This window comes from Marmota marmota, unplaced genomic scaffold (assembly GCF_001458135.2).
Source record: "Marmota marmota marmota unplaced genomic scaffold, marMar, whole genome shotgun sequence".
Lineage (NCBI taxonomy): Eukaryota > Metazoa > Chordata > Mammalia > Rodentia > Sciuridae > Marmota > Marmota marmota.
The window spans coordinates 12819564-12843540 of NW_026000082.1; the positions used below are offsets into that span (position 1 = coordinate 12819564).

General features: G+C 35.3%; 1 protein-coding gene across 2 annotated transcripts in view; it reads right to left on the reverse strand.

Annotated features, from left to right (window-relative positions):
• Scp2 (sterol carrier protein 2) overlaps nucleotides 1–23977 on the reverse strand; it is a 113454-nt gene that overhangs the window by 30345 nt on the left and 59132 nt on the right. For both annotated transcript variants that reach the window (XM_015484986.2, XM_015484985.2), the window contains 2 exons: nucleotides 23506–23613; nucleotides 3812–3965 (listed from right to left, as the gene is read on the reverse strand). In XM_015484986.2, the coding sequence (XP_015340472.1) occupies nucleotides 3812–3965; nucleotides 23506–23613 (262 nt within the window). The remainder of the gene's footprint in view (nucleotides 1–3811; nucleotides 3966–23505; nucleotides 23614–23977) is intronic.

The following is a 23977-nucleotide window of genomic DNA, read 5'->3' on the forward strand; positions in this document are numbered from 1 at the left end:
AAAAAAAAAAAAAAAAAAAAAAAAAAAAAAATTGATCATGGCACTGAGTGCACAATTCTGTCTATTCTCTAAATTGCTGAATGTACACTTAGAATAGATGATTTGTGTGGCATGTGAATTGTGTCTTTAACAGTTGTTTAATTTTTAAAAAGTGGTTGCTGTTATTCTTAGTGCATGAGAAGAATTAAAAAATCCTATATTTTAAATTTCAATTGCAAAATCTACAGTTAACCCTAATCAGTTTGTTCTAATTAGCGATGGTTTTGCAATGTGCCTAAGGACTACAAAGTAAAGTTCATTCTCAATCAGCAACTCCCCTTGACTTCAGAGAAGGCAAATGGTCCCGTCACAACTGAAATACAGCCTTTGAAGACAAAAAGAAACCCTTCAGGATAAGTAGGAGGTGCTCCTCATCCAAACCACTATTTTCGACAAGTTGGGTATATTTCCCTTTCTGCACAAAAAAATTCAAGTTCATTTTCTTCAAGTCCCTGGGTGATAGCTGTAATTTAATAAGTAAAACCACTTTTGTCCATTTAATCAGTTATATGAACTAGAGACATAAGAAGAAAAGAAAAAGCACTGGAAAATGAAAAAACAACTATAATGTGTGGCAGTTGTTTTCTGTTTCCCTAAAAGAGATACCTTCAGTATTTTCTAAATGAGGAAAGGCCCAACACAGGCGGTGTGACTGAAAGTCAATAATGTGCTCTTTCCACTGATCAATATTACCTGTTTAAAAAAAAAATCTGCCTCCAGTCTATTAAGAAAAAATCTAAAAAGATATCACATACAGATGGTATTTAACTAGGGAAGATGACAGGAGCAGAAAACAGACCAGTGGTTTCCAGGAGGGAGAGGGTAGTGGGGAAGGCTGGCTAGAGAGGTGCACAGGAATTTGGTGGGGGGGAAGTGATGGAACTGTTCTATATCTTGATTATGGTAGTAGTTATGACTATGCAGCATATGCATGTCAAAACTTACAGAAACCTGATGAAATGGTAAATTTTACTGTAAGTAAATTTAAAAAAAGAAATGCATAACAAAGTTGAGTTTTAGAAATAGGTTTCATTTAACCTATTAGAATGAATTAGGTTCTATTTAACCTAGTACAGAATGCAAACTTAAGTCTGTATCATAAAAGTTCCCTAGTTAGATATCATAAAAGTTCCCTACTTAGATAAAAAGAATTTTGTGTTATGTAACACAAAAACCAATCATATTTAAAACTGATCTAATTTTTAAAAATTTAATTGCAAATCAAATGCAGTTGTCATCACTCTTAAATATGGCCTCAGTTAAGAGAGGTGGCACACACCTGTAATCCCGCTACTGGGGGGCTAAGATAGGAAGATCCCATGTTTAAGTCCAGCCTGAGCAACTTAGCAAGACCATTCTCAAAAATAAAATATAAAAATGGCTGGAGATGTAGCTCAGTAGTAGAACACTTGTTTGGGCCATAAAAGGCTTTGGGCTCAGTCTTCAGTACTGGGGGTTAGGGGCGGGGGTGATGGGACTCTCCTCTTCATTTTCAGGGCCCCTGCTGCAGCACTAAACATTTCTTTTCCACACTATTGCACCATCTGCCCAAGCATTCCTCGCCTCTATTCTCTCTTTCATCCAACTCAAAGTAATGCCAGGCTCTTGTACTGAATAATCACATCATCTTTTTCTAAAACACATATTCTATGAGAGAAATTCCAAACTCCTCTGAGTGTTATAAAAGCAAGTTGTACTGCTTCTGTTTGCTACACAGTACTGACTCTGTCCCTTTACCTAGATCCACACAAAATAATCTACCCTCCACCCATGCAGCAGTACTTGCCAAACTTTCAAATCTATATACTTATGTATAGGCCTGGACTGCCCTTCCCCTACCCTTCTGTTGGGCAATCCTAGTCATCCAAGTTTAAATTTACTTTCTTCAGAGTAATCTCTTCCTCTGAGCTTTTATGGCATTTTGAAAAGAATATGTTCTGCCCTCCCCATATACTTAGAAGATGACACTTGAGGGACCTGAGCATGTAGCAGTTGCTCCATCAAAGTTAGCTAAATGAGTACACAAATCAGATTATGTGCAGTGAGTAGCTTATAATTATTTTGTTTAAAAACCAAACCATAACCATATTTTTAAACTGTATTTCTAATACCAGAATTAAGAATTTTCCAATTTTGCCTTTGAGCATAAATTACATTCTGTCACTAAAACTACCAAATAATGTCTATAATATCTCCAGTCAATTTCTTTTCAATCATTAGTATATCATCTGGAATTTTTTTTCATGTTTCTGCTTTCCCAAAAATATCATCCCTGGGTTATGTGAACACTTATTTCTCATAAAAACTATGAGAATTCCACATTTAAAAGAAAATCTATTGTCCAGAGCCCATAACTTTCTACTCTTAAGAAAATTAGAGAACTATACAAATTATGCTGACTATGGTAGCTTTTTCTAATTTGCCTTTTACTAAGGGTTTTCAACTCCAAATATAATAGGGACTTCCAGAGTGAATACGAAACAATGAGTTAGATTTAGGAGCAAACATTAAGATTCAATACCTTTTATTTAATTCAATAAACATTTATTCACTATGAGAGATTCTAAGAGCAGGATAAGGAAGTCACATTCTTAGGCCTCAAGTATTTCATAGTTAATGAAACCAGATTGATTACAAATCAAACTGGAATAGGACCCAAGAGGCACAAAGAGCTGTGAATATTTAAAAGGTGATGATACTTGAAATTGGTCTTAAAGAATTTTTACAACAGAAATGATACTCTGGGCAGAGGAAGAATAGAGAGAAGAGATCCAACAACATGTAAAGAGTAAGAATACAGGGGATTCTGTGTGTCTCACACCCTTTATAAAGCAAAAGGTATGAATAAATTTCAGGAGAAAACAAGGGAATTAAGTGCTAAAAGCTAAGGTATGGTTAAAGAGAATAATGAGGGAAAGTAAGAATAAGGACCTTTGATTTCATTCAGATCAGCCTTGCCTGTCATCAGGAGTGAGGCTAGACTATGAGGTATTCCAGCACACAACGGTAGCAAAGATGCCTCTATATAAAAGGCTTATCATGAAAGAATAATTATGTCAATGAGAAAAATCAATTTTTTAGAATAGGGAAGATTATGTTTGCTGATAGAGGGAAATGAGCCAAGGGGAGCAGAAAGATGGAAAGATTCAAAAGAGGGTATACATAATATTTGGAACAAAGTTACAGAAAGTGGTGGGAAATAAAAGCATGCAAAGAGGAAAGCTGGGCCTTTGAAAGGAAGGGGAACTTTTTTCCTTTTGGAAGAAAGAGCCCTTCTTAGGTGACAAGGAAGTTGAGGGACCTAGAGGGATGGCAGAAGGTGTCTGAGCCTTGGGGAGAGCAGGTGTTTGAAGGAAAGGAAAAAGTCAGCAAGAGGCCAAAGGATGTCAGCAGCAGTGAAGGCCTGGTGACTCAGAAACACACATTTGGGAAGTTCCAATCCCACATGTACTGACTGGGTGGCTTCCTCTATCCACCTCAGAAGCCTGGGCGGCCAGGAGAGAAAGCCTGTGGGAAAGGAGACCAAAAAGTGATTCGCCTGAACTCCTGCTCTGGCCGCCCGGGGCTCCTGTTCAGCACTCTTGGCTTCGCAGGATGTGGGTGGAATATTTCCCTAAAGCTGCTGAAGTTTAAAAGCCGTTGCCAAGGCAATCAAAGTAATGAGATTACTTTTCCCTGAATACTAAAACAATAAAATTAGGACTTTTACCTGGAATGGGTCCACTGTGAATAGTCAGAAGGATTAAATGACAAAATGCAGAATGCCACTTACCTGGCGGCTTCCGGAAAACCCATCTTATAGAGCGTGACCACCACTGCTCCTCCGAGGCCTAAATTATGCTGCAGAGCAACCTTTGCACCAGGAACTTGCCTCTTCCCGGCTTCCCCTCTCAGCTGCCAGCAGAGTTCGGCACACTGAGCCAGACCTAGCGAATCGAACACAGAGCACCGGAGTGCGGAGTTCAGACAGCGGCAGCCACCAGCCTCCTACAGCCAGAAACGCCGAGCGTCTAATAGTGACTTTGGATTAAAGCAGTTAGACAATCTCTTATTTGGGAAATATCCAATATATCTGAAGAAATTCCCTCCACTCTTTCAACGCACTCAACCTGTCGTTTTCTGGCACTTTATAAGCGAAAACACCAAAAAAACGATTCGCCGGCCCAGGAAAACGGGCATAAAACAATTTAAGTATGTCATTTTTAATGTATCAGAAGAAAATACTTACCTAGGATTTGGGAGTTCATTAGAAAATAATCTAGGATTTGGACATTCACTTTCCCTTAAAAACATCTAGCTGATAAAGGAATTTTTCCCATTATTTTCCCCAAGTAGTTCCCAACAAATATGAATTGCTTTCCAGACCCATTCCCAGCTGTTCGCAAGAAGAGTTATGGATTCATAACATTCTGGCCCTTGGATAATAAATTCTAATGATATAAACACTGAGAAACAGAAAAATTAAGTAATCTGAATAGTCAGAGCAGGCTAATTCCAAAGCTGAGACTACAACTCATGTCTCAAAATTTAGGTTTGTCTTTCTATCAGCCCAGCTATTAAAAGAGAACTGAGTTAAAAATGGTTAATCAAGGGGCTGGAGTTCTAGCTCAGTGGTAGAGCGCTTGCCTAGCATGTGTGAGACACTGGGTTTAATCCTCAGCATCACATAAAAATAAAATGAAGGCATTGTGTCCATACACAATTAAAAAAAAAAAAAAAAAAAGAATGTTCAATCAGGAAAGACTGGTTTCACTGTCCTGGAGGCAGAGCTCTGCAGGCCTACCTAGTGTTTATTCCACCCACATCCTAAGTAACAACTGCTGACTTCTGAGCATCTGTGACAGTTTTCTATACAATCCCTAACCCTTAAAGACATTTTTAATATTGTCATAATATCTTTACTTTATTTATTTTATTTATTTTTATATGGTGCTGAGGATGGAACTCAGTGCCTCACATGTGCTAGGCAAGCGCTCTGCCACTGAGCTACAACCCCAGCCCCCACCTCCCCAATAAATTTTAATTGCCACTTTTCATTTCTAAGCAGTGCCACATATTCAAAGTATACCCTAAACACTTTTTTTTAAAGAGCTAACTCCAGGGGCTGGGGATATAGCTCAGCTGGTAGAGTGCTTGCCTCACATACATAAGGCCCTGGGTTCAATCCCCAGCGCCAGAATAAAAAAAAAAAAAAAAAGAGCTTTAACTCCACATCTTTAATTTTTTTTTCCATGATACTGGAGATTGAACTCAGGGCCTTGCACACACTAGACAAGTGCCCTAGTGATTTTTTTTTAAATTGTGTGCATTTTGAAAATTAATGAAGATCAAATTGAAATTATTGTATTATACCCAAACTTCGGAGCAATCAATTGCACTAGAAATCTGCCTTATAAAAAGTCTAAACATCTAATGAATATGCATAACAAAAAGTATTCAAACTGGTTTTATATTCACTGGTTAGTGAAATATTGCTAGTTGCCTTCACAAAAATAATCTCAAATGATTTACAACCACTTGAGAAAATATTCAAGCTCACCATTGATGAAATAAAACAGAATCATACCACTTACAACTGATCAAATTGCTAAGGGTATTTAAAAATGAGAAAAATCAAAGCTAGGAAACTATGCAGAAAGACACTCAGTACTGGTGAATGTTTAAGCCAGCAAAACCTTTTGGAGAAGAAACAGGTGTAGGCCCAGTTTTATATCCAAAGCTATCAGTTCACCACATTGTTATGACAGTGAAAAACTAGATAGTCTAAAAGTGAAATAATTGGTTAATGGTTATATAAATTATGAGCTATCCGTATGCCAAAAGGAAAAGTCACACACATTTAATAACTCTATGACTTATGACCTCTCTGCTCAACACATTCACAGCATTTCTGTGATCAGATATATGGGAGAGGCAGTTTCCCCATATACCAAGAACTCTTCAGTGGACACCAGTTGGGCATCCCACAATTCAATTCAATTCTGAAACTGTCTACCTGGAGATAGTGGCTACAACTCTGAGATCCCACAATTTCCTCCATGGGTTTGATTAATTTACTAGGATGGCTTATATAACACAGGAAACACATTTTGCCACTTCATTACAAAGGACAAAGATAAAGAGGTACATGGGGCAAGGGCAGGAAGGACCTGAGCACAGGAGCTTCTGTGTGCAGCCCTTCCAGAAGGAGTATATGCTCACCAACAACGAAGCTCATCAAATCAAGTTGTCCAGAAGTTTTTATAGAGTTTGATCTCTAGTTCCACCTTTTTCCTGGAGGCTGATGGGTAAGTTTGAGGGTTCCCATCCACTAATCCTCTGACTAGCCCCAGAAAAACTGCTTTTGTATAAATTCAGGTGTAATGGAAAGGGCTTGTTATGAATAATGATAGATACTCCCACCCGTTAGGATATTGCAGAAGGTTTTAGAAACTTTGTAAAAGAACAAATACTATAACAAAAGATGCTCCTCTCACCCTTATCATACAGAAAATTTTATAAGGGATTTAGAAACTGTGTGTGTCAGAAACCAGACAAAGATAAAAATATATATATATATTTCATATTACATAGTATATGATAAAGTACTTTGTTCCCATTTAAAATGGTGCTCATAAAGTTTTTTAACAATACAGAAAAATGCTTATGAATCTTATTGGATATATTTTCTTACCCATCAACCCAACAAATATTTAGGAATACCTAGAATGTGCCAAACACTGCAGGAGTACCTATGATGACACAAACACGGGATCAGGAGATCCAGCAATAAACAAGATAAGCCTGGTCCTTTCCCTTGTGAAATTGATGGCCTGAGAGAGATGCTGACAGTTGAAATGTAGTCTGATAATGCCACCACAGGCATCAGCATATATGATCCCAGAGCAGAGAGGAGGAATACCTAGTATAGCTTAGAAGGTCAAGGAATGATGTCCAAATGCTAGAAATCTAAACTGAGACTCTGTGAGTAAAGAGAAGATAGAGGGAAAAGGAGAAAAGAATGCTTCTAGAAGAGTGAGAAACATGTATGAAGAAACATGGTCTGCTTAAGGAACAGAAAGTTGGGTGGGTCAGGAAAGAGAGTGTTCAAAGCAGCTAAAATAGGAGGAAGGGGATACAGAAAGGGAAAGTAGAGAAAGAGGGAAAGGAGAGAGAAACAGGGAGAGAGAGGGATGGAAGGAGGAATAAATGTAATGGAAGCACTTCCAGATTTTGTAATAATTTCAATCTCTACTGCAGAAGACATGATAGACTACACAAATCTCTACTAATCATTTGCCCAACTTAAATGAAAGAAGAAGGAAGGGAGGGAATAAAGATCCATGTAATTAATTTATTTTCTCATTCATTTGCTTTTGACAAATGCTGAGTGTCAGGGGTGGGGGGGGGAAACATACTGTTTATATGAGCTTTCTGATTATCTACTTTCAAATAAACAGGTTCCTTATATTACTAGAATCTATTCTGTGAAGAGCAGAAGTCAACAATTGGCCTCAGGAATTCACTTGCCAAGAAAGTGGGAAAACATCAACTATTTCAGCAAATTTTTAAATTTTTTTTTCCCTTGGATAATTTCTGGCATTGAATTGAAAGCCATCTTTCCCTCTGCCATGAACATAATATGCTGATAAATAAATTATGGACAAGCATAGGAATGTGCATTCTGTCAAAGTAGTATATTCAATCAGTAATAGCCTTCTTTTAGTTAGGGGAAATTTTTTTTATCCTGATTACTTCATTTACCATCATCTTTCTGGAAATTCTTCCTAACAAGTTATTGCTCAATATTTTTATATAAAAACAACCGGGCTAGTACTCAGCTATATAGATAGAGTATTTGCTTCTAAAATAAATCATTCAAACATCTAATATATAAAAATATAAAGAATTTATAGCATGGAGCTGGGGTTGTGGCTCAGTGGTAGAGTGCTTGCCTAGCGCGTGCGAGGCCCTGGGTTTGATTCTCAGCACCACATAAAAATAAATAAATAAATAAATAAAACAAAGGTATTGTGCTCATCTACAGCTAAAAAAATTATTAAAAAAATTTATAGTGTAACTTAAAATACTATCAAATATAACTATTAAGTGCTTTGGAAAACAACAGAATAGAAATAACTCTAAGGGATAATGTTTTGAGAAACTATCTGAAATCTTTTCTTCATCCTGTTTTCTTCAACCCATGACCGTTCCTATAACGTGAACACAGCCAAAGCCAGGTGTGGTGGTACACAGCTATAATCCCAGCTTACTCTGGAAACTTGAGGCAGGAGAATCCAAGTTGGACACCAGTCTGGGAAACACTGTTTTAACAGTGGGATACAGTCTGAGAAATGTGGTGTCGATTTCATCACTGTATAAACATCATAGAGTGTGCCTATACAAACTTAAATAGTATAGCCTAATGCATACCTAGGTTGTATAGTATATATCATCACATATGCAAACTGTGGTTAACCAAAATATCATTACAGCTCAGGACTTGGAAAGTTCTTTTACTATAAGTGAAGCAGTACAATATCACTTGAAGACAAACTATGATTAGATGTATACAATAAAGCCAGGTATGGTAGCAAATACCTATAATCTCAGCTACTCCAGAGGCTGAGACAAGAGGATAGCTCAAGCCCAGGAGTTTGAAACCAGACTAGGAAACATAATGGGATGCCACCTCAAAAATGAAAAAGAAAAGAGAAAAACAAACAAAAAAAGATGTATACAACAAGTTATAAAGCAACCACTCAAACAATAAAACACTGTTGCCAGGCACAGTGGCCCATGCCTTGTAATCCCAGCAGCTCAGAGGCTAAGACAAGAAGATCACAAGTTCAAAGCCAGCCTTAGCAAAAGTGAGGCACCAAGCAACTCAGTGAGACTCTCTCTCTAAATAAAACAGAAAATAGGGCTGGGGATATGGCTCAATGGTCTAGTGCCCATGAGTTCAATCCCTGGTACCCGCCCCCAAAATAAAATAAAACAAAGTTATACCTATATCAACCACGAAAAGAGGTGAAATAGTCATTTAAAAAAAAAAAAGGAAAAGAAAATAAAAAATAGCTGGGACAATTAGAACACAAACCTAACCATATGACAGACTCAACCCTAACCATATGATTAATCACATCAAATATATAAACAGTGCTGGGGTTGTAGCTCAGCGGTAGAGTGTTCACCTAGCACGTGCGAGGCCCTGGATTCGTTCCTTAGCACCACATAAAAATAAATAAATAAATATGAAGGTATTGTGTACAACTACAACTAAAAAAATAAATATTTAAAATATATATATATATATAAACAGAATACAACAACAGAATACAACAGACACTAGTATGGCAATATGTAAAACAGTGGATGTGTAACCAATGTGATTCTGCAATCTGTATACGGGGTAAAAATGGGAGTTCATAACCCATTTGAATCAAATGTACGAAATACGATATTTCAAGAGCTTTGTAATGTTTTGAACAACTAATAATAAAAATTAAAAAAAAAAAAAAGAAAAGAAGTGCAACCAATTTCCAGCAGAATCAACAGGAAGGACTCTGCAGGACTCCTACATGCATAGCAGTGCCTGGCTTTAGAACCAGAGAAAAACAACAGACTTTACATTACAATTCACTCACCATAAAGAAATATTAAAATTTTAATGTTAAAAAAATATATATATATATATACACACATACAGTCTAATCACCCAACTGAAGTCAGAAATAATCAGAGTGGAGAAAAAAGCAAGAACCAACTAAATGCTGCCAATGGCCTTTAAATATAAAGACATGAATAGATTAAAAGCAAAAGGATAAAAATAGAAATATTTGCATTATTTAATTACTAATATTATTTTTATTGTCAATAATTAATAATTATGATTTAAAAATTGAAAGCTGGATTGGCTGTATCAAATCAGCCAAAATAGGTTTCAGATTTCATAACAGTAAAAAAATTAATGTTTTTAAAAAGGGACTAGAAACTGGGGCATGGTGTGCATGCCTATAATCCCAGTGGTTTGAGAGGCTGAGGCAGGATGATCTCAAGTTCATGTCAGCCTCAGCAACTCAGCAAGACCCTAAGCAACTTAGCAAAACCTTGTATCAAAATAAAAAATATAAAGGGCTGGAATGTGGCTCAGTGGTTAAGCATCCCTGGGTTCAATCCCCAATACCAAAAAAGGTACTAGAATTAGTGAATGTTACCAGACTGTAGGATACAAGATCAACATAACAAAACTTAATTCTATTTCTACATACAATTATATTTATACATATTATTGTAGCTTCTTTAGCTAAGGATAACCTAAATAAATGGAGGAACAATCTTTGTTGATAGGTCAGAAGACACTGATTTGGGGATGTCAGTTCTCCAAGTTAATCTACACTTTTAACATAATCCCAATCAAAAGCCAGAGAGTTTGTTTTTTTTTAGAGATCAACAAGCTGATTCTAAAATATCTATGGAAATGTAAAGGATCTAGACAAACAATTCTGAAAAAGAAGACCAAAGCTGGAGGGCTAAGACTACTTATTTCAAGAATACAGGGGCTGGGATTGTGGCTCAGCAGTAGAGCACTCGCCTAGCACATAAGAGGCCCTGTGTTCGATCCTCAGCACCATATAAAAATAAAATAAAGTTATTGTGTCCAACTACAACTAAAAAATAAATATTAAAAAAAGAATTATTACACAGCTACAAAAAATCAAAACAGTATGGTATCAATGTAAACACAGATGAATGGATTAAATAAACATAGAAGACAGGTCCAGAAAGAAGGCCCCATACAGTTATATACAAATGATTTGTAACAAAAGTACAAAGTCAATGGAGTAGACAAATTATAGCTTTTTCAACAAATGGTGATGAAACAACTGGAAATCCATATGCAAAAATAAAGTTGGATCTATAACTTGTGACACACACACACACAAATTAACTCAAAATGGATCATAGACCAAAATGTAAACTTAAATTATAAAATAGCTAGAAGAAAAAAAAAGGAAAAGATCTTTGTGACCTTGGGTTAGACAAAGATTCTTAGATACAGCATTATGTTGGGGATCAGAACATGATATCCCAAAGTTTGACACCTTGGCATGCTGAGTATTTTTTAGCTAAAAAACACAGGAGGGCTTCAGAAACAACAACAGTCTCTCTGATCTCCTCATATCCTCCTATCTCCTACCCCCTCAACTCCTCACAAAACAAACAAGAAAACCTGGAAAGGTCACCATCTCGATCTATCTCCCCTAAAAGTGAGTTATAAGATCTCCATGTGACAGTTGTCCTGCCCTAAGCACAAAGAGAAGGAATGCTACATAGAGACCCAAAGGGTTCTCCTTCAGGTTAACCATTACATTATACACTTTTTGTCCAATCATGTTTCACAGTGATTATCCACTTCTTTCATCAGACTTAGCATAAAAACGTAGTTTTCCTCTGTGTCTTGGGTCTTCATTTCTGAAGCCTCCATGTTATATAAAACTTTGTTAAATAATATACTTTTCTCTTGTTAATCTATCTTTTGGTATAGTAGTGTCAGCAGTAACCCTTATAATGGATGAGGAAAAGGCATTACTTTTTTCCTCCATAACTAGATGTATAATATATAAAAGAACAAATAAATAAATTTGTATAAAATTCAATTTATACAAATTCCATTTATAAAATTCCAAGTAGAATTTTACACCAATTTAAAACTACTGCTCTTCACAGGACAGTACAAAGAATGAGAAGAAAAAAGACATAAACTGGGAGAAAAATCATTGTAAAGCAAATGTCTGATAAAGGACTTGTATATAGAATATATTTAAAACAAAACAAAAAAAACTCTTGGATTCAACAAAAAGAAAAACCCAACATAAAAAAATGGACAAAAATCCGAATAGACTCTTCACCAAAAATGGAATACAGACAGCAAATAAGAACATGAAATGATGTTCAACATCATTATTCATTAGAAATATGTTAATTACAATCACTAGGAGATGCTAATACACACTGATTAGAATAGCTAAAATTAAAAGGACTAGTCATATCAAGAGTTGTCATAGATCTGGGGAAACTGGAACTCTCTTGCATTTCTGGTGGGAAAGTAAAATGAAACAACCTTCAAAACATTGAAAACAGTTTGATGGTTTCTTAAAAAGTAGCAGATGATTTAGTCATTCCACTCCCAGGTATTTACTCAAGAGAAAACATAAAATACGTTCATACAAAGATTTTTTGTTTGTTTGTTTGTTTTGGTACCAGGGATTGAACCTTGGGGCACTTAACCACTGAGCCACAACCCCAGCCCTTTTGTATTTTATTTAGAGATGGTCTTACTGAATTGCTTAGGGCCTCACTAAATTGCTGAGGCTGGCTTTGAACTGGCTTTGATCCTCCTTCCTAAGCCTCCTGATTCACTGGGATTACAGGCATGCCCCACTGTGCCCAGCTCCTCATACAAAGATTTATACATGAATGTTCCCAGTATCTTTGCTTCTAATATCCAAAAACTGAAATCAACCCAAATGTCCATCAACAATACATTGTGTTATATCCATACAGTGGAATACTAGTTAGCAATAAAAAAAAAATGAACTAGCAGGGCACAGTGGCATATGCCCATACTCCCAGCTACTCTGGAATTTGGAAGTGGGACTCTGTTTGAGGCCAGTTTAGGCAAGACTCAGTCTCAAAATTAAAATAAAATACCAAATGCTTAATACCAAAGAGGGGAAAATGAAATATTGATACATGCGGTAACACTGATAAATCTCAGGCACACACACAAAAGCACATGATATTAAAATTCCATTTATATAAAACTTTAAAAACTGCAAACTAATTTACACTGTCAGAAAGCAGATCAGTAGTTGCTTCCAAATGAGGGTTGGAGAGTAGTGGAAGGGAGGTATTACAAAGAGGTTCAAAAAGACTTTTAGGGTTGATGGATATGTTGACTACCATGACTATGGTCACAGTTTCATAGGGGTATACATATTCAAAATTATTAAGTTGTGTATTTTAAATATATACAATTGGTTATATGTTGATTTTACCTAATTATTTATTACTTTAGTGGTAATTTTTGTTACCACTAAAGTAATAAATAATCTTCCCTCTCTCTCTTCCTCTTACCTAGCAGGAGCAATAAGAGCCAGAGCCTGCTCCTAGGCATTTCTAGTTAGAAATAAGTATCAAGATAAATACTTTCAGCAGGGTGTGGTGGCACACTCCTATAATATCAGCTGAGGCAGGAAGATTGCCAGTTCGAAGCCAGCCCCAAAACATAATAACACCCTAAGCAACTTAGTGAGACCCTGTCTCTAAATCAAAAAAAAAAAAAAAAAAAAAGGGCTGGGGATGTGACTCAGTGGATAAGCGCTCCTGGGCTCAATCCTTGGTACCAAAAGAAAAAAAAAAAAGAATAAATGCTCCATTTCTTTTGGTACTAGAGGGTGTGCATTAGAGTTTAATTATAAAATTTACCTTTCCAGGGCTGGGGTTGTAGCTCAGTGGTAGAGTGCTTGCCCTGCATGCATCGTAGGCCCTGGGTTCAATCCTCAACATCATATTTAAAAAATCAATAAAAATAGATACATATATAAAAAAAAAATTTTACCTTTCCTCACATTCATTTCTGCAAAATGGAAATGAGGATGGGTGTCCTGGAGGATATAATGAAAGGTGACAAAGAAGTTTTGGAAAAAAGCCATTTATGTTTTCTGACCTGCTGACTTAAAGCTCTATACTGGATTTAGGTCTTGCCAATCATTGTCCAGGGATTGACTTCTTTTAGGAGTCTTTTGTAGATTGAAGAAAAACCACATCATGTTTTGCATATGTTAGGTCCCCTGGTTAAAATTCCATTTACTCTCACTTCATTTGCACTCAAATTCTTAACACTTAAAAAGTCTGCAATACCTTTAAAAGTACTGAAATGTAAAAATAAAAATCATAGGATAGAATAATAGATGTGCCACTAACAACATCAAGAACCATGTGAACTCAGAAGGAGAAATAATTACATCCCATTAAGAATCAGAGCATCTTAGAAAGAGGAAGAATCTAAGAGTTCATCAAATATAAGCCCTAACAAAATAGACAATTCCTCTTACAACAGTTCCATCAAGTTATTGCATGCATTTTTAGTCTGTAGCCTCTGTGACAGGCAATGCAAGCTGACAGAAGGCAACTTATTCCACTTTTAAGAAGCCATATTAAAAAGTTCTTTCTTGAGTCAGGCCAAAATCTTTCTGTGAATTCTTTCCAATGATCCTAAGTCTTCCCACATTAAACAAATGTATTCCTTCTGCCCTATCCCACTTTTCAGAGGTTAATGGAGCAATAATTTCTTCCCATGTGTAAAGTCTTATCTTAGGCACTATACAGAAACAAGTAAAATGTTTAAGAAACAAGTAAAATGATTAAGAGCCTGCAGGCTCTTAATCAAATAGAGGAGATTTTTCTAAAAGCTTATAAATAATTAGAATACACACTACAAGCATAAAGGTCAAAAGAGAAGTACTAAGAAAATATAATGGGAATTCAGAGTAGGGAAAGACTAATTTAATCTTTGGAAAAAATCAGAGAATCGGGAAAGGCTTCATGAGATAAATAACAATTGAGAGGAACATTAAAGATGGGCATTTCTGCTGAGGAAAATGCACTGAGTAGAGAGAAGTCATTAAGACCTTGGACTCTACATGGCCTGGGGCTGGGGATGTGGCTCAAGCTAGCCCGGCATGTGCAGGGCTCTGGGTTCGATCCTCAGCACCACATAAAAATAAAATAAAGATGTTGTGTCCACCGAAAACTAAAAAATAAATATTTAAAAAAAAAAAAAACAACCTCTCTCTCTCTCTCTCTGTTAAAAAAAAAAAACATGGCCTGGGTTTGAATCCTAACTTTGTCTCTCTCTAGCATGGTGCCTTCAGGCAAATTACTTATACTCTCCATGCTTCTATTTTCTTTTTTCATAAAATATTAAGAACATGGGAATTAAAGGCATGAAGAGTACTTAGAACAATACCCGACACTTAGCATTGTGTGTTTACTGAGAAAATAACAGAGTTTGTAGAAATGAAAAAGAATTAAATCTGTTTGATAAAAGCAAATAGTCTAGTTTAATTAATTTAAGCATGCTTTCTCTTTTTGCATCTCTTTCCCTGAATCCCAACTAAGTTATAAATGCTAGAAAAGTGCATAGTGTGTAGTGGATATTTAATTTATCTTCACTCTTGCCATCCCCGTTTCCCTTTTTCTTCTTTTCATAGCTCTGGTTTGTGTTTCTCCTAAGACACTTATATTCTGCCCTGTATTATATTTATTATCTTATTTATTTGTGTTATATGCACACTTTGCATTATCTACTTCTTGTATACTTCCTGAGGGCAATAGTTATTTGTATATCCTAATCTTCAAACCTGGCTATGCATGAGAAGCTCTTGGGGAACTTTAAATGTAAATAAATTTTTGGGACCACCCCATATCTAAGAATCAGAATTTCTAAGGGAAAGGTAGCAATGTATTTCGTTAACAATTCTAGGAGATTCTGAATCAGTCTGTAAGTAGACCTTGTATTTAAGAGCCAATGAGTTTCTGGTACATAATGACAAGATGGACATATACAACAAGCAACTTCTGAACTTACATGGACTGAACAGTGGAAGATCAGCACCTAAAACTAGGTGAAGCCATGCTAGAAAATTCTAAATGGAAAAAAAAAAAAAGGCCAAATTGGTATAAAAGGACAAACTAAAAAGCCAACTCTCAGCTTCAAACCAACAATCCCTTGTCAGGAATTTAATCTCCAAGGCACTTCCACATCCTTTGACCAGATTACAAATGCTAAAAATAGAAATAGCTAAGAATAAGCTAAAGCCAATTTTACTCACTTATTTTTTTACAAGTGTTCAACAAGTACTGGGCAATAAATGGAAAAGTCAGGTAAAGACCAGAATACAATATGGTACTATTGTTTAGACTCTACTTTTTTTGTCATATGACCAAAGCAAAATAAACAAACCAAAAAAGCTCAAATGAAAAATCTAAAAGGAATTTGTTTTTAAACTGAAGTTGAACAAAAGACACAATTCAAATGTCTGAACTATCTTTTTTTCTCGTATGGGTACTGTTAACAACAGCTAGAAACTTTTTTCACTCAGATCCGAACAAGTTAAATTCAGAAAACACACCTTTAATTTAAAAGTTCTCACAATATGTGAAAGTTAAACTAACTGAGTCCCCGCCACAGTATCACTTTCCTAATATTAAACTAACACCACTGGCAGAGGAGAACCCTCACCACCCAGGCCTTACCAGGGTTTTTTGGAAGCATCTACTTGACCATTTTCTGATTCTTTCAGACTTCTTTTGCAGTTTGTTATCCAAGTAACCAAGGCAAAAATATTTAAACTACTCAGCTGTCATTCTGATATATTTTCCAGGAGTCTGAATTCTTTCTTGGAACACATTGTAGCTAGTAGCCATGTGTCAGATTTACTTGAAATATATCCAAATCCACAATATGTAGCAAGTAAACATTTACTCTCCAATAATTCTTTGTCCCTATTCAGACTACTACTTAGGGCATCAAGATTTTTAAGTTTCCCATCAAAATGCTACATCATCAATAAACACTATACCTCAAAGACAAATGGTAAGAGGAAAAATTTACCAAACAGTGTAGATGCAAATAATGGAGAGTTTTAAAAGGATATTGCAGAAGACATTCTTGTTTCCCTCCAAAGTATTTTAAAACTGAATAAATTTTATTTTGGGGGGGTGTTTTAGGTATGCTTTTTAGTACTCAGGGGAGAGAAATGAATGACTGCCAGAACTATTAACATCTGATAAGAAAACCCAATGTTGACAAAATTGGAGAAAAAGAAGCACTCTCATACTTCGCTGTTGGGAATATACATTGGTACAATCATTTTTAAAGAAAATGTGGCAATCTCTACCAATTTTAAAATACATATTACCCTTTGACACAGTGAGTCCACTGTTTGGAATTTATCCTATGGGTATAATTGTTAAAGTATAGAAAGATACAAGGATACTTATTTCAGCATTATTTGTAATAACAAACTGGATTTAACTTATATTATGTCTATCAAAAAGTGAATGACTAGCTAAATATCTTAAAATGAGAATGCTAAGTAGACATTAAAAAGAATAGGACTGGGCTGGGGATATAGCTCAGTTGTTCGAGTGCCTGCTTCACATGCACAAGGCCCTGGGTTCAATCCTCAGCATCACAAAAACAAAGAAAAAAAGAATAGGGCTGGGGTTGTGCCTCAGCAGTAGCACTTGCCTCACACATGGGAAGCACTGGGTTCGATCCTCAGCACCACATAAAAGCAAATTAAAGACAAAATAAAGATATTAAAAAAGAATAAAGATTGGGGCTGGGGATGTGGCTCAAGCGGTAACGTGCTCGCCTGCCATGCACGGGGCGCTGGGTTCGGTCCTCAGCACCACATAAAAATAAAATAAAGATGTTGTGTCCACTGAAAAATAAATATTAAAAAAAAAGAATAAAGATTATCTTTAAATGATAATATAGAAAGAATTTCAGATATAAATGATAAAATCAGTCTTCAATGTGATAAAATATATACTTAATCACAGAAAGATTATATAACATGTACATATGTTTTTATGTAACAATTTTTGAAAAATACAATGTTAATAGAGATTAACTCTGAGAAATAAAACAAATAGTAAATAGGAAAAGAAAGATTATTATATGTTAAAAATTTGTCACCCTGCTATAATATTAAAAGTACATAAGGGCTGGGGATATAGCTCAGTGGTGGAGCACTTGCCTAGTAGGTATGAGGCCCTGGGTTCAACCCTCAGCATCATGTATGTGTGTGCATGTGCACGCGCGCGCGCGCTCACACACACACACACAGAATAAATGATGTAGAACTATTTGTCAGTTTCTTATAAAATTAAACATACAAATGTCCTGTGATCTAACAATTCTACTCTGAGGTATTAATCCAAGATAAAGACATGTCCACAAATAAACTTATACAAAAACATTCACAGTAGCTTTATTTATAACATCCCCAAACAGAAAACATTCAAATATTTATTAACAGGAAAATGGATAAACAAACTGGCATATATCAACAGAGGAATACTATGTGGCAAGAAAAAAAACCAATGTACTGGGCCCGGGGCTGTGGCTCAGTTGATAGAGCGCTTGCCTAGCATGCGTGAGGCACTGGATTCGATCCTCAGCACCACACAAAAAAATAAACAACTAAAATAAAGATATTGTGTCCATCTCCAACTAAAAAAAAATTAAAAAATTAAAAAAACCAATGTACTAATATGAAAAAAACTTGAACTTGACATTCTGCTGAGTGAAAGAAGTTAGACACAAAAGATTCTATTTCTATGAAATTCTAGGGTCAATCAAAATAATTTAGTGACAGAAGTCAAAAAGTCTTAGCCTGTGGTGGTAGAGAGTGGGGAGAAGAATTTGAGGGAAGCCAGGGGATTGCCTGGAATAGATGGATGGAGCTTTCTGGCGTAATGGAAATGTGCTTTATCTTGTTTTGGCTGGTAGTTATGTGGAGTTATACAATTGTCAAAACAAATCATCTTTTTAAAGTGTGCAATTTAATGTTTTTTAGTGTTCAGAGATAAGTGCAATTATCATCACAATCAATTTTAGGATATTTTCATCACCTCAGAAGAAACCAAAAACCCTTTACTATCACCTTCCATTGTTCCCAAGTCCTAAGCAATCACTGATCTACTCTCTATCTCTATGGATTTGCCTATTCAGGACATTTCATTAAAATGGGATCATATAATATTTGGCCTTTTATGACTACCTTCTTTTACTAGAAAAATGTTTTCAAGATTCACTTACGTTGTAGCATCAATATTTCATTCTTTTTCTGGCTGAAGAATATTCCATAGTACGTATATACCACATTTTGTTTTTCCATTCATCAACTGATGACAGAAACTTGGGTTGTTTCCACCTTTTAGCTATTATAAATTTGCTAACAAACATGTCTTATTATATGAAAAAATTTTAATAAAGAATATGATATGAAAAATCATATTGCTACTAAACAGTATGATTTCTGAATGTTTCAATGGATGGCAGAACAAAAACATCTCAAAATGGCAGACAAGTTTTCTTATAATAAAAACATGTTACAGGGGAGAAAAAAGTTTTATATCAATAATATGATGAACTGTATGTGGTATTCGTCTCCTGTTGAAACAGAGTTTTCTTGTGTGAGGAAGTACACTGTCTGAAGGAGAATTTAAGCGCCTTCTCACACACATTTGGTGACTCCACTGCCTATAACCACGCCCCAAAAATGTTTATCATTCTCCTGACTTCTCTACACCCATGAGAACAAAATCAACATTGAAGCATGACCTAATTCTCTTTTTGAGGGATAATAAAAACAGTTTAGCCTGATTACCAAAGACAGAAAATAGTTTCAAAATAATCTGTGTAGCTTTTAGCACAATATTTACAAAAAGATATAATGCCTTAAAGCTGTCATAATAGAAGGAAACTTATTCTTTACAAAATAAAGAACATTTTCCTGAAATAATTATAAATTATTTTTTATGCTATGGTCCAGACAAGATTTTTATTACTGGCAAAAATGAACAAACAAAACAAAACAAAATAACTGTTAAGTGGATCTCCATGGCAACTTCCTTTTGTAGAGATGAGGGGAAGAGAACATTAGGAATTATTATTGTGTTCCTACTCCCTTTTGGCAGGGGCTCTGCTATATATTTTATCTGCACAGATTTCCTCATTTAATCCACAGAACAGCCTTATGTAGTAGGTACTATACTTTATTCTCATTTTACAGAAATTAGCTAGCTATTTGCTGAAGAGAGTGTGCATGTTCTGTGTGAGCAAAGAACTAAGAGTCTCCTGGTCTTTGCTGGGACTCTGTGTCTCTGTGTATGTTGGAGTACTGGGACATGCAGTTACAACTTTTACTTCTTGCTTATGCAGAGCCCAACGTGTGGATTGAAGACCTTCCCAGGTCTTTCCTGAGCATGCACACTCAAGACTTTGCTCACACAGAACACACATCTACAATCCAGGTACAGTCTTCCATATCCCTCTCCATTCACAGCCACTATTCCTAAAAACTAACTACACTATTGCTGCCACTTCCTCGCTTCTAATTCTTTTTGAATCTCATGTGCTTCCATGCAAAACATTCCCTTTAAACTGTGTCAGGATTTATAATGACTTTGTAACAGTCAAATCCAAATCCAAAGGATGTTATTTACCATCTCTCTAGCCTTTCTGACTTCTCACTTCTCAAACACTCTCTTCCTTGGTTAACTGACCTTTTTCTTTATTCTTAAATGGCTCCTCTTCTCCAACTACACCTTTAATTCTTTAATGTTCACCAAAAACTAGGGGTTTATCCTTGATCTTTGTGCTAGACCCATTGGTTCTTTTCTATAATTTCTATTTATTAATATTCCCTATTTTGATGAAATATTGTCATACTTTCCTTTAGTTCTCTATATACAGTCCCCTTGGATTCTTAAAATAGTTAAAGTCTTGATTAATAAATTCAATATTTTGGCTTCCTCAGGAATAGTTTCTATTGACAGCTTTTCTGTGTATGGGCCATGCTTTCTTGTTTCTTGCATATCTCATGATTTTTGTTGAAAAATGACTTTAAGTAATATAGCTATTCCGAAAATCAGATTCTCCCCCTTTCCCGCAGTTTGTTAATTGTTTTTAGTGACTTTTCAATACTAATTCTTTAAAATCTATATTTTTTGTCAGATACAACCACTGAATTTTCTTACTGATTGAGTAGAGATTTCCTCAAATTCCTGGAACTAAGAGTCTCCTGGTCTTTGCTGGGACTCTGTGTCTCTGTGTGTGTTGGGGTACTGGGCCATGCAGTTACAACTCCACCTTAGCCTTTTACTTCTTGCTTATGCAGAGCTCAATGTGTGAATTGAAGACCTTCCCAGGTCTTTCCTGAGCATGCACACAGTCTTCTATATTCCTAAGTCTTATGTTGGATTCTTTTCAAGGTCTCTATGGCTATTTCATTCCTCAACTTTCCTTTTAATTTTTTGGGTTAGTCTGTTGTTTGCCCCAACTGACACTTCAGAGAGCTGCACTATTAAACAGTTGTTGCTGACTGGTCTTAGCAAATGCTTCTGGAGAAAATATTCTGTATGCTGGGTGAGTGTTCATTCAGGTAAAATACAGATAAACTTTTCAAGGGGGGTTTGCCAGGAAATTGACAGGATAATGACAGTTCTCAAAGGATGGGGCTTTGAAAGAGCTTCAGCTCCATTTGGACTCCTCTAGGGCTGGTGAGGCTGCTTAATTTATACCATAATTGCAAGCTGTTGGTTTTCAAGACTACCATGGAGCCGGGGAAAGGGGGGTGGTATTTTTAGTGGTATGTCCACTAAAACCTGGGAGTTTATCCTTGATCTTTGTGCTGATGAAAATGCCATGAAGCTTGCTGTTCTTACAGAGATTCAGTTCTTTGTTGTTTTAAATACATATTCCTGAGGTTATAGAATTAAATCTGGTAAATTTCCAAAGTCATCAGCAAAATTGATCAGGATAATTTATGTCAGAGTTGTTGGCACTTTTATTTTTTAATTTTTTTTAAGAGAGAGAATTTTTTTAATATTTATTTTTCAGTTTTTGGTGGACACAACATCTTTATTTTATTTCTATGTGGTGCTGAAATGTGGTGCTCGCACATGCCAGGCGAGCGCGTTACTGCTTGAGCCACATCCCCAGCCCCTGTTGGCACTTTTATAAAGGAGAGAATTTTCCAATATTGTCATTTTTGCTACTCCCAGTTAAAACACTCATTCCCCTCATTTCTAGATTTCTTTGAAAAATATCAGATTGCTTAAACCAGTAAATGTAGTAGTACACTATGGGAATTATCATATATTAAAAGTAAGTGTATGACAATAATAACATGAAGAATAGAAGGAGTAAATAGAAATAAACTGTTGAAAAAGTCTTTTTTTAAAAAATATTTATTTTTAATTGTAGTTGGACACAATACCTTTATTTTATTTAATTATTTTTATGTGGTGCTGAGGCTTGAACCCAGGGCCTTGCGCATGCTAGGCAAGCGCTCTACTGCTGAGCCACAACCCCAGACCGAAAAAGTCTTATATTAAACATGAGGTGGTTTGACACTACGTGAAGGTAGACAGAGGTAAGTTAAAAATGTATGCTGCATATCCTTGAATTATAAAAAAAAATTAAAGAACTAATGCAATATAAAAGAGAAAATGAAATACTAAAAATCACCAATTGATCTTTAAAATGGTATTAAGAAAAAGAATCAGGGCTGGGGTTGTAGCTCAGTTGGTACAGCATTTGTCTAGCATGTGTGGGGTACTGGGTTTCATCTTCAGCACCACATAAAAAATAAATAAATAAAATAAAGTTATTGTGTCTGTCTACAACTTAAAAAAAATATTGAAAAAAAAGAGGGGCTGGGCTTGTGGCTCAGTGGTAGAACGCTCATCTCTCATGTGTGAAACACTGGGTTCAATCCTCAGTACCAAATAAAAATAAATAAATAAAAACAAAAGTATTGTGTCCATCTACAACTAAAAATATATTTTAAAAAAGAATCAAAGAAGACACAAGACAAAAATAAAACAAATAGCAAAGTGCCACATCATATTGCAACTTTCTGTGTGTTTGAAAACATATCCTTCTGTCTCTTTCATATATTTTTTTCTACTAGGTTACAAGTTTACTAAATTTGAATGATAAACAGACATAAAACAAGGTTATTTACTATAAGAAATGCACTGTACATTTTAAATTCTCTAATTTGGAAGCTATAAGAATTTATAAAATTTTACTAAACTAATCAATTAATATAATGAGATGATATGAAAAAAACATAAGATTATGTTATTGCTAAAAGTTATTTTAGAAACTTCATCACACAAATTTGTCATTTTACAATTAAGAAACTAAGAGTCAAAGTGATTAATTGCCAATTGATAAAAAAAATCATATGGCCAATCAGAAGTGGAACTGTTGTAAAATACCTATTTCATACTTTCAAGTCCAGTTGTCTCAAGAGAAAATAATTTCCATGCAATGCCAACAATGCATACAGCATAAATAAATGTGCTCATTTGAATTGATTGTTGTCTAACAGGTCCAGCAAGATCTCTACTAGTTAAGTTCTATACATATCTGAAAATGATTAAACTTTTAAAAATAGATATTGTTAATTTTAGAGTTTTAATTAATTCCAATTCTTATTGATTAATCAATATTACGGAAGTGTGCAGCAGTTAAAGAAATATCAAAAATACCATAGCTAAGAAATCAAAGTTCAGCCTATCAAGCTCAGAGAATACAAACTTACATTCAACTCAAGGAAAAACACATTTATGGCAAAAATAACAAACACTTATGAAATCTATGTGCAATATTACCTGTAGCTCCCAGTGGGTGTCCTTTTGAAATCAATCCACCACTAGGATTTATGACCCACTTTCCTCCATAAGTGTTATCTCCTCTATCGACCAGTATTCCACCTTTCCCTATGAAAGGAAAAATTATAATCACAAATGTTAAAAATAACACTGGAACAAATGGCATGGATTTTTAAATATCCACATAGCCAAGAATTTCTTAGACCTAGCATGTCTTAATAACTTAACAACAATTTTGTAGGAACACTTCTAAAAGTTAAGTAATAAATATTGAGCAATAAAGGCTTATCTTTTCAGAACATGTCCTGCATGAAATAAAGCTCCTATTAGTTCCTAAGAGCTCTCTGGCTTCCAAAATTGTTCCAAATATAAAAAAAGATTCAAAAAACCAGAAGAAAAGCACTGAAATGGATATAAATACTATATGATATTACAACTAAAATAATTATAACAACTTTGAAGTTCATGTTTT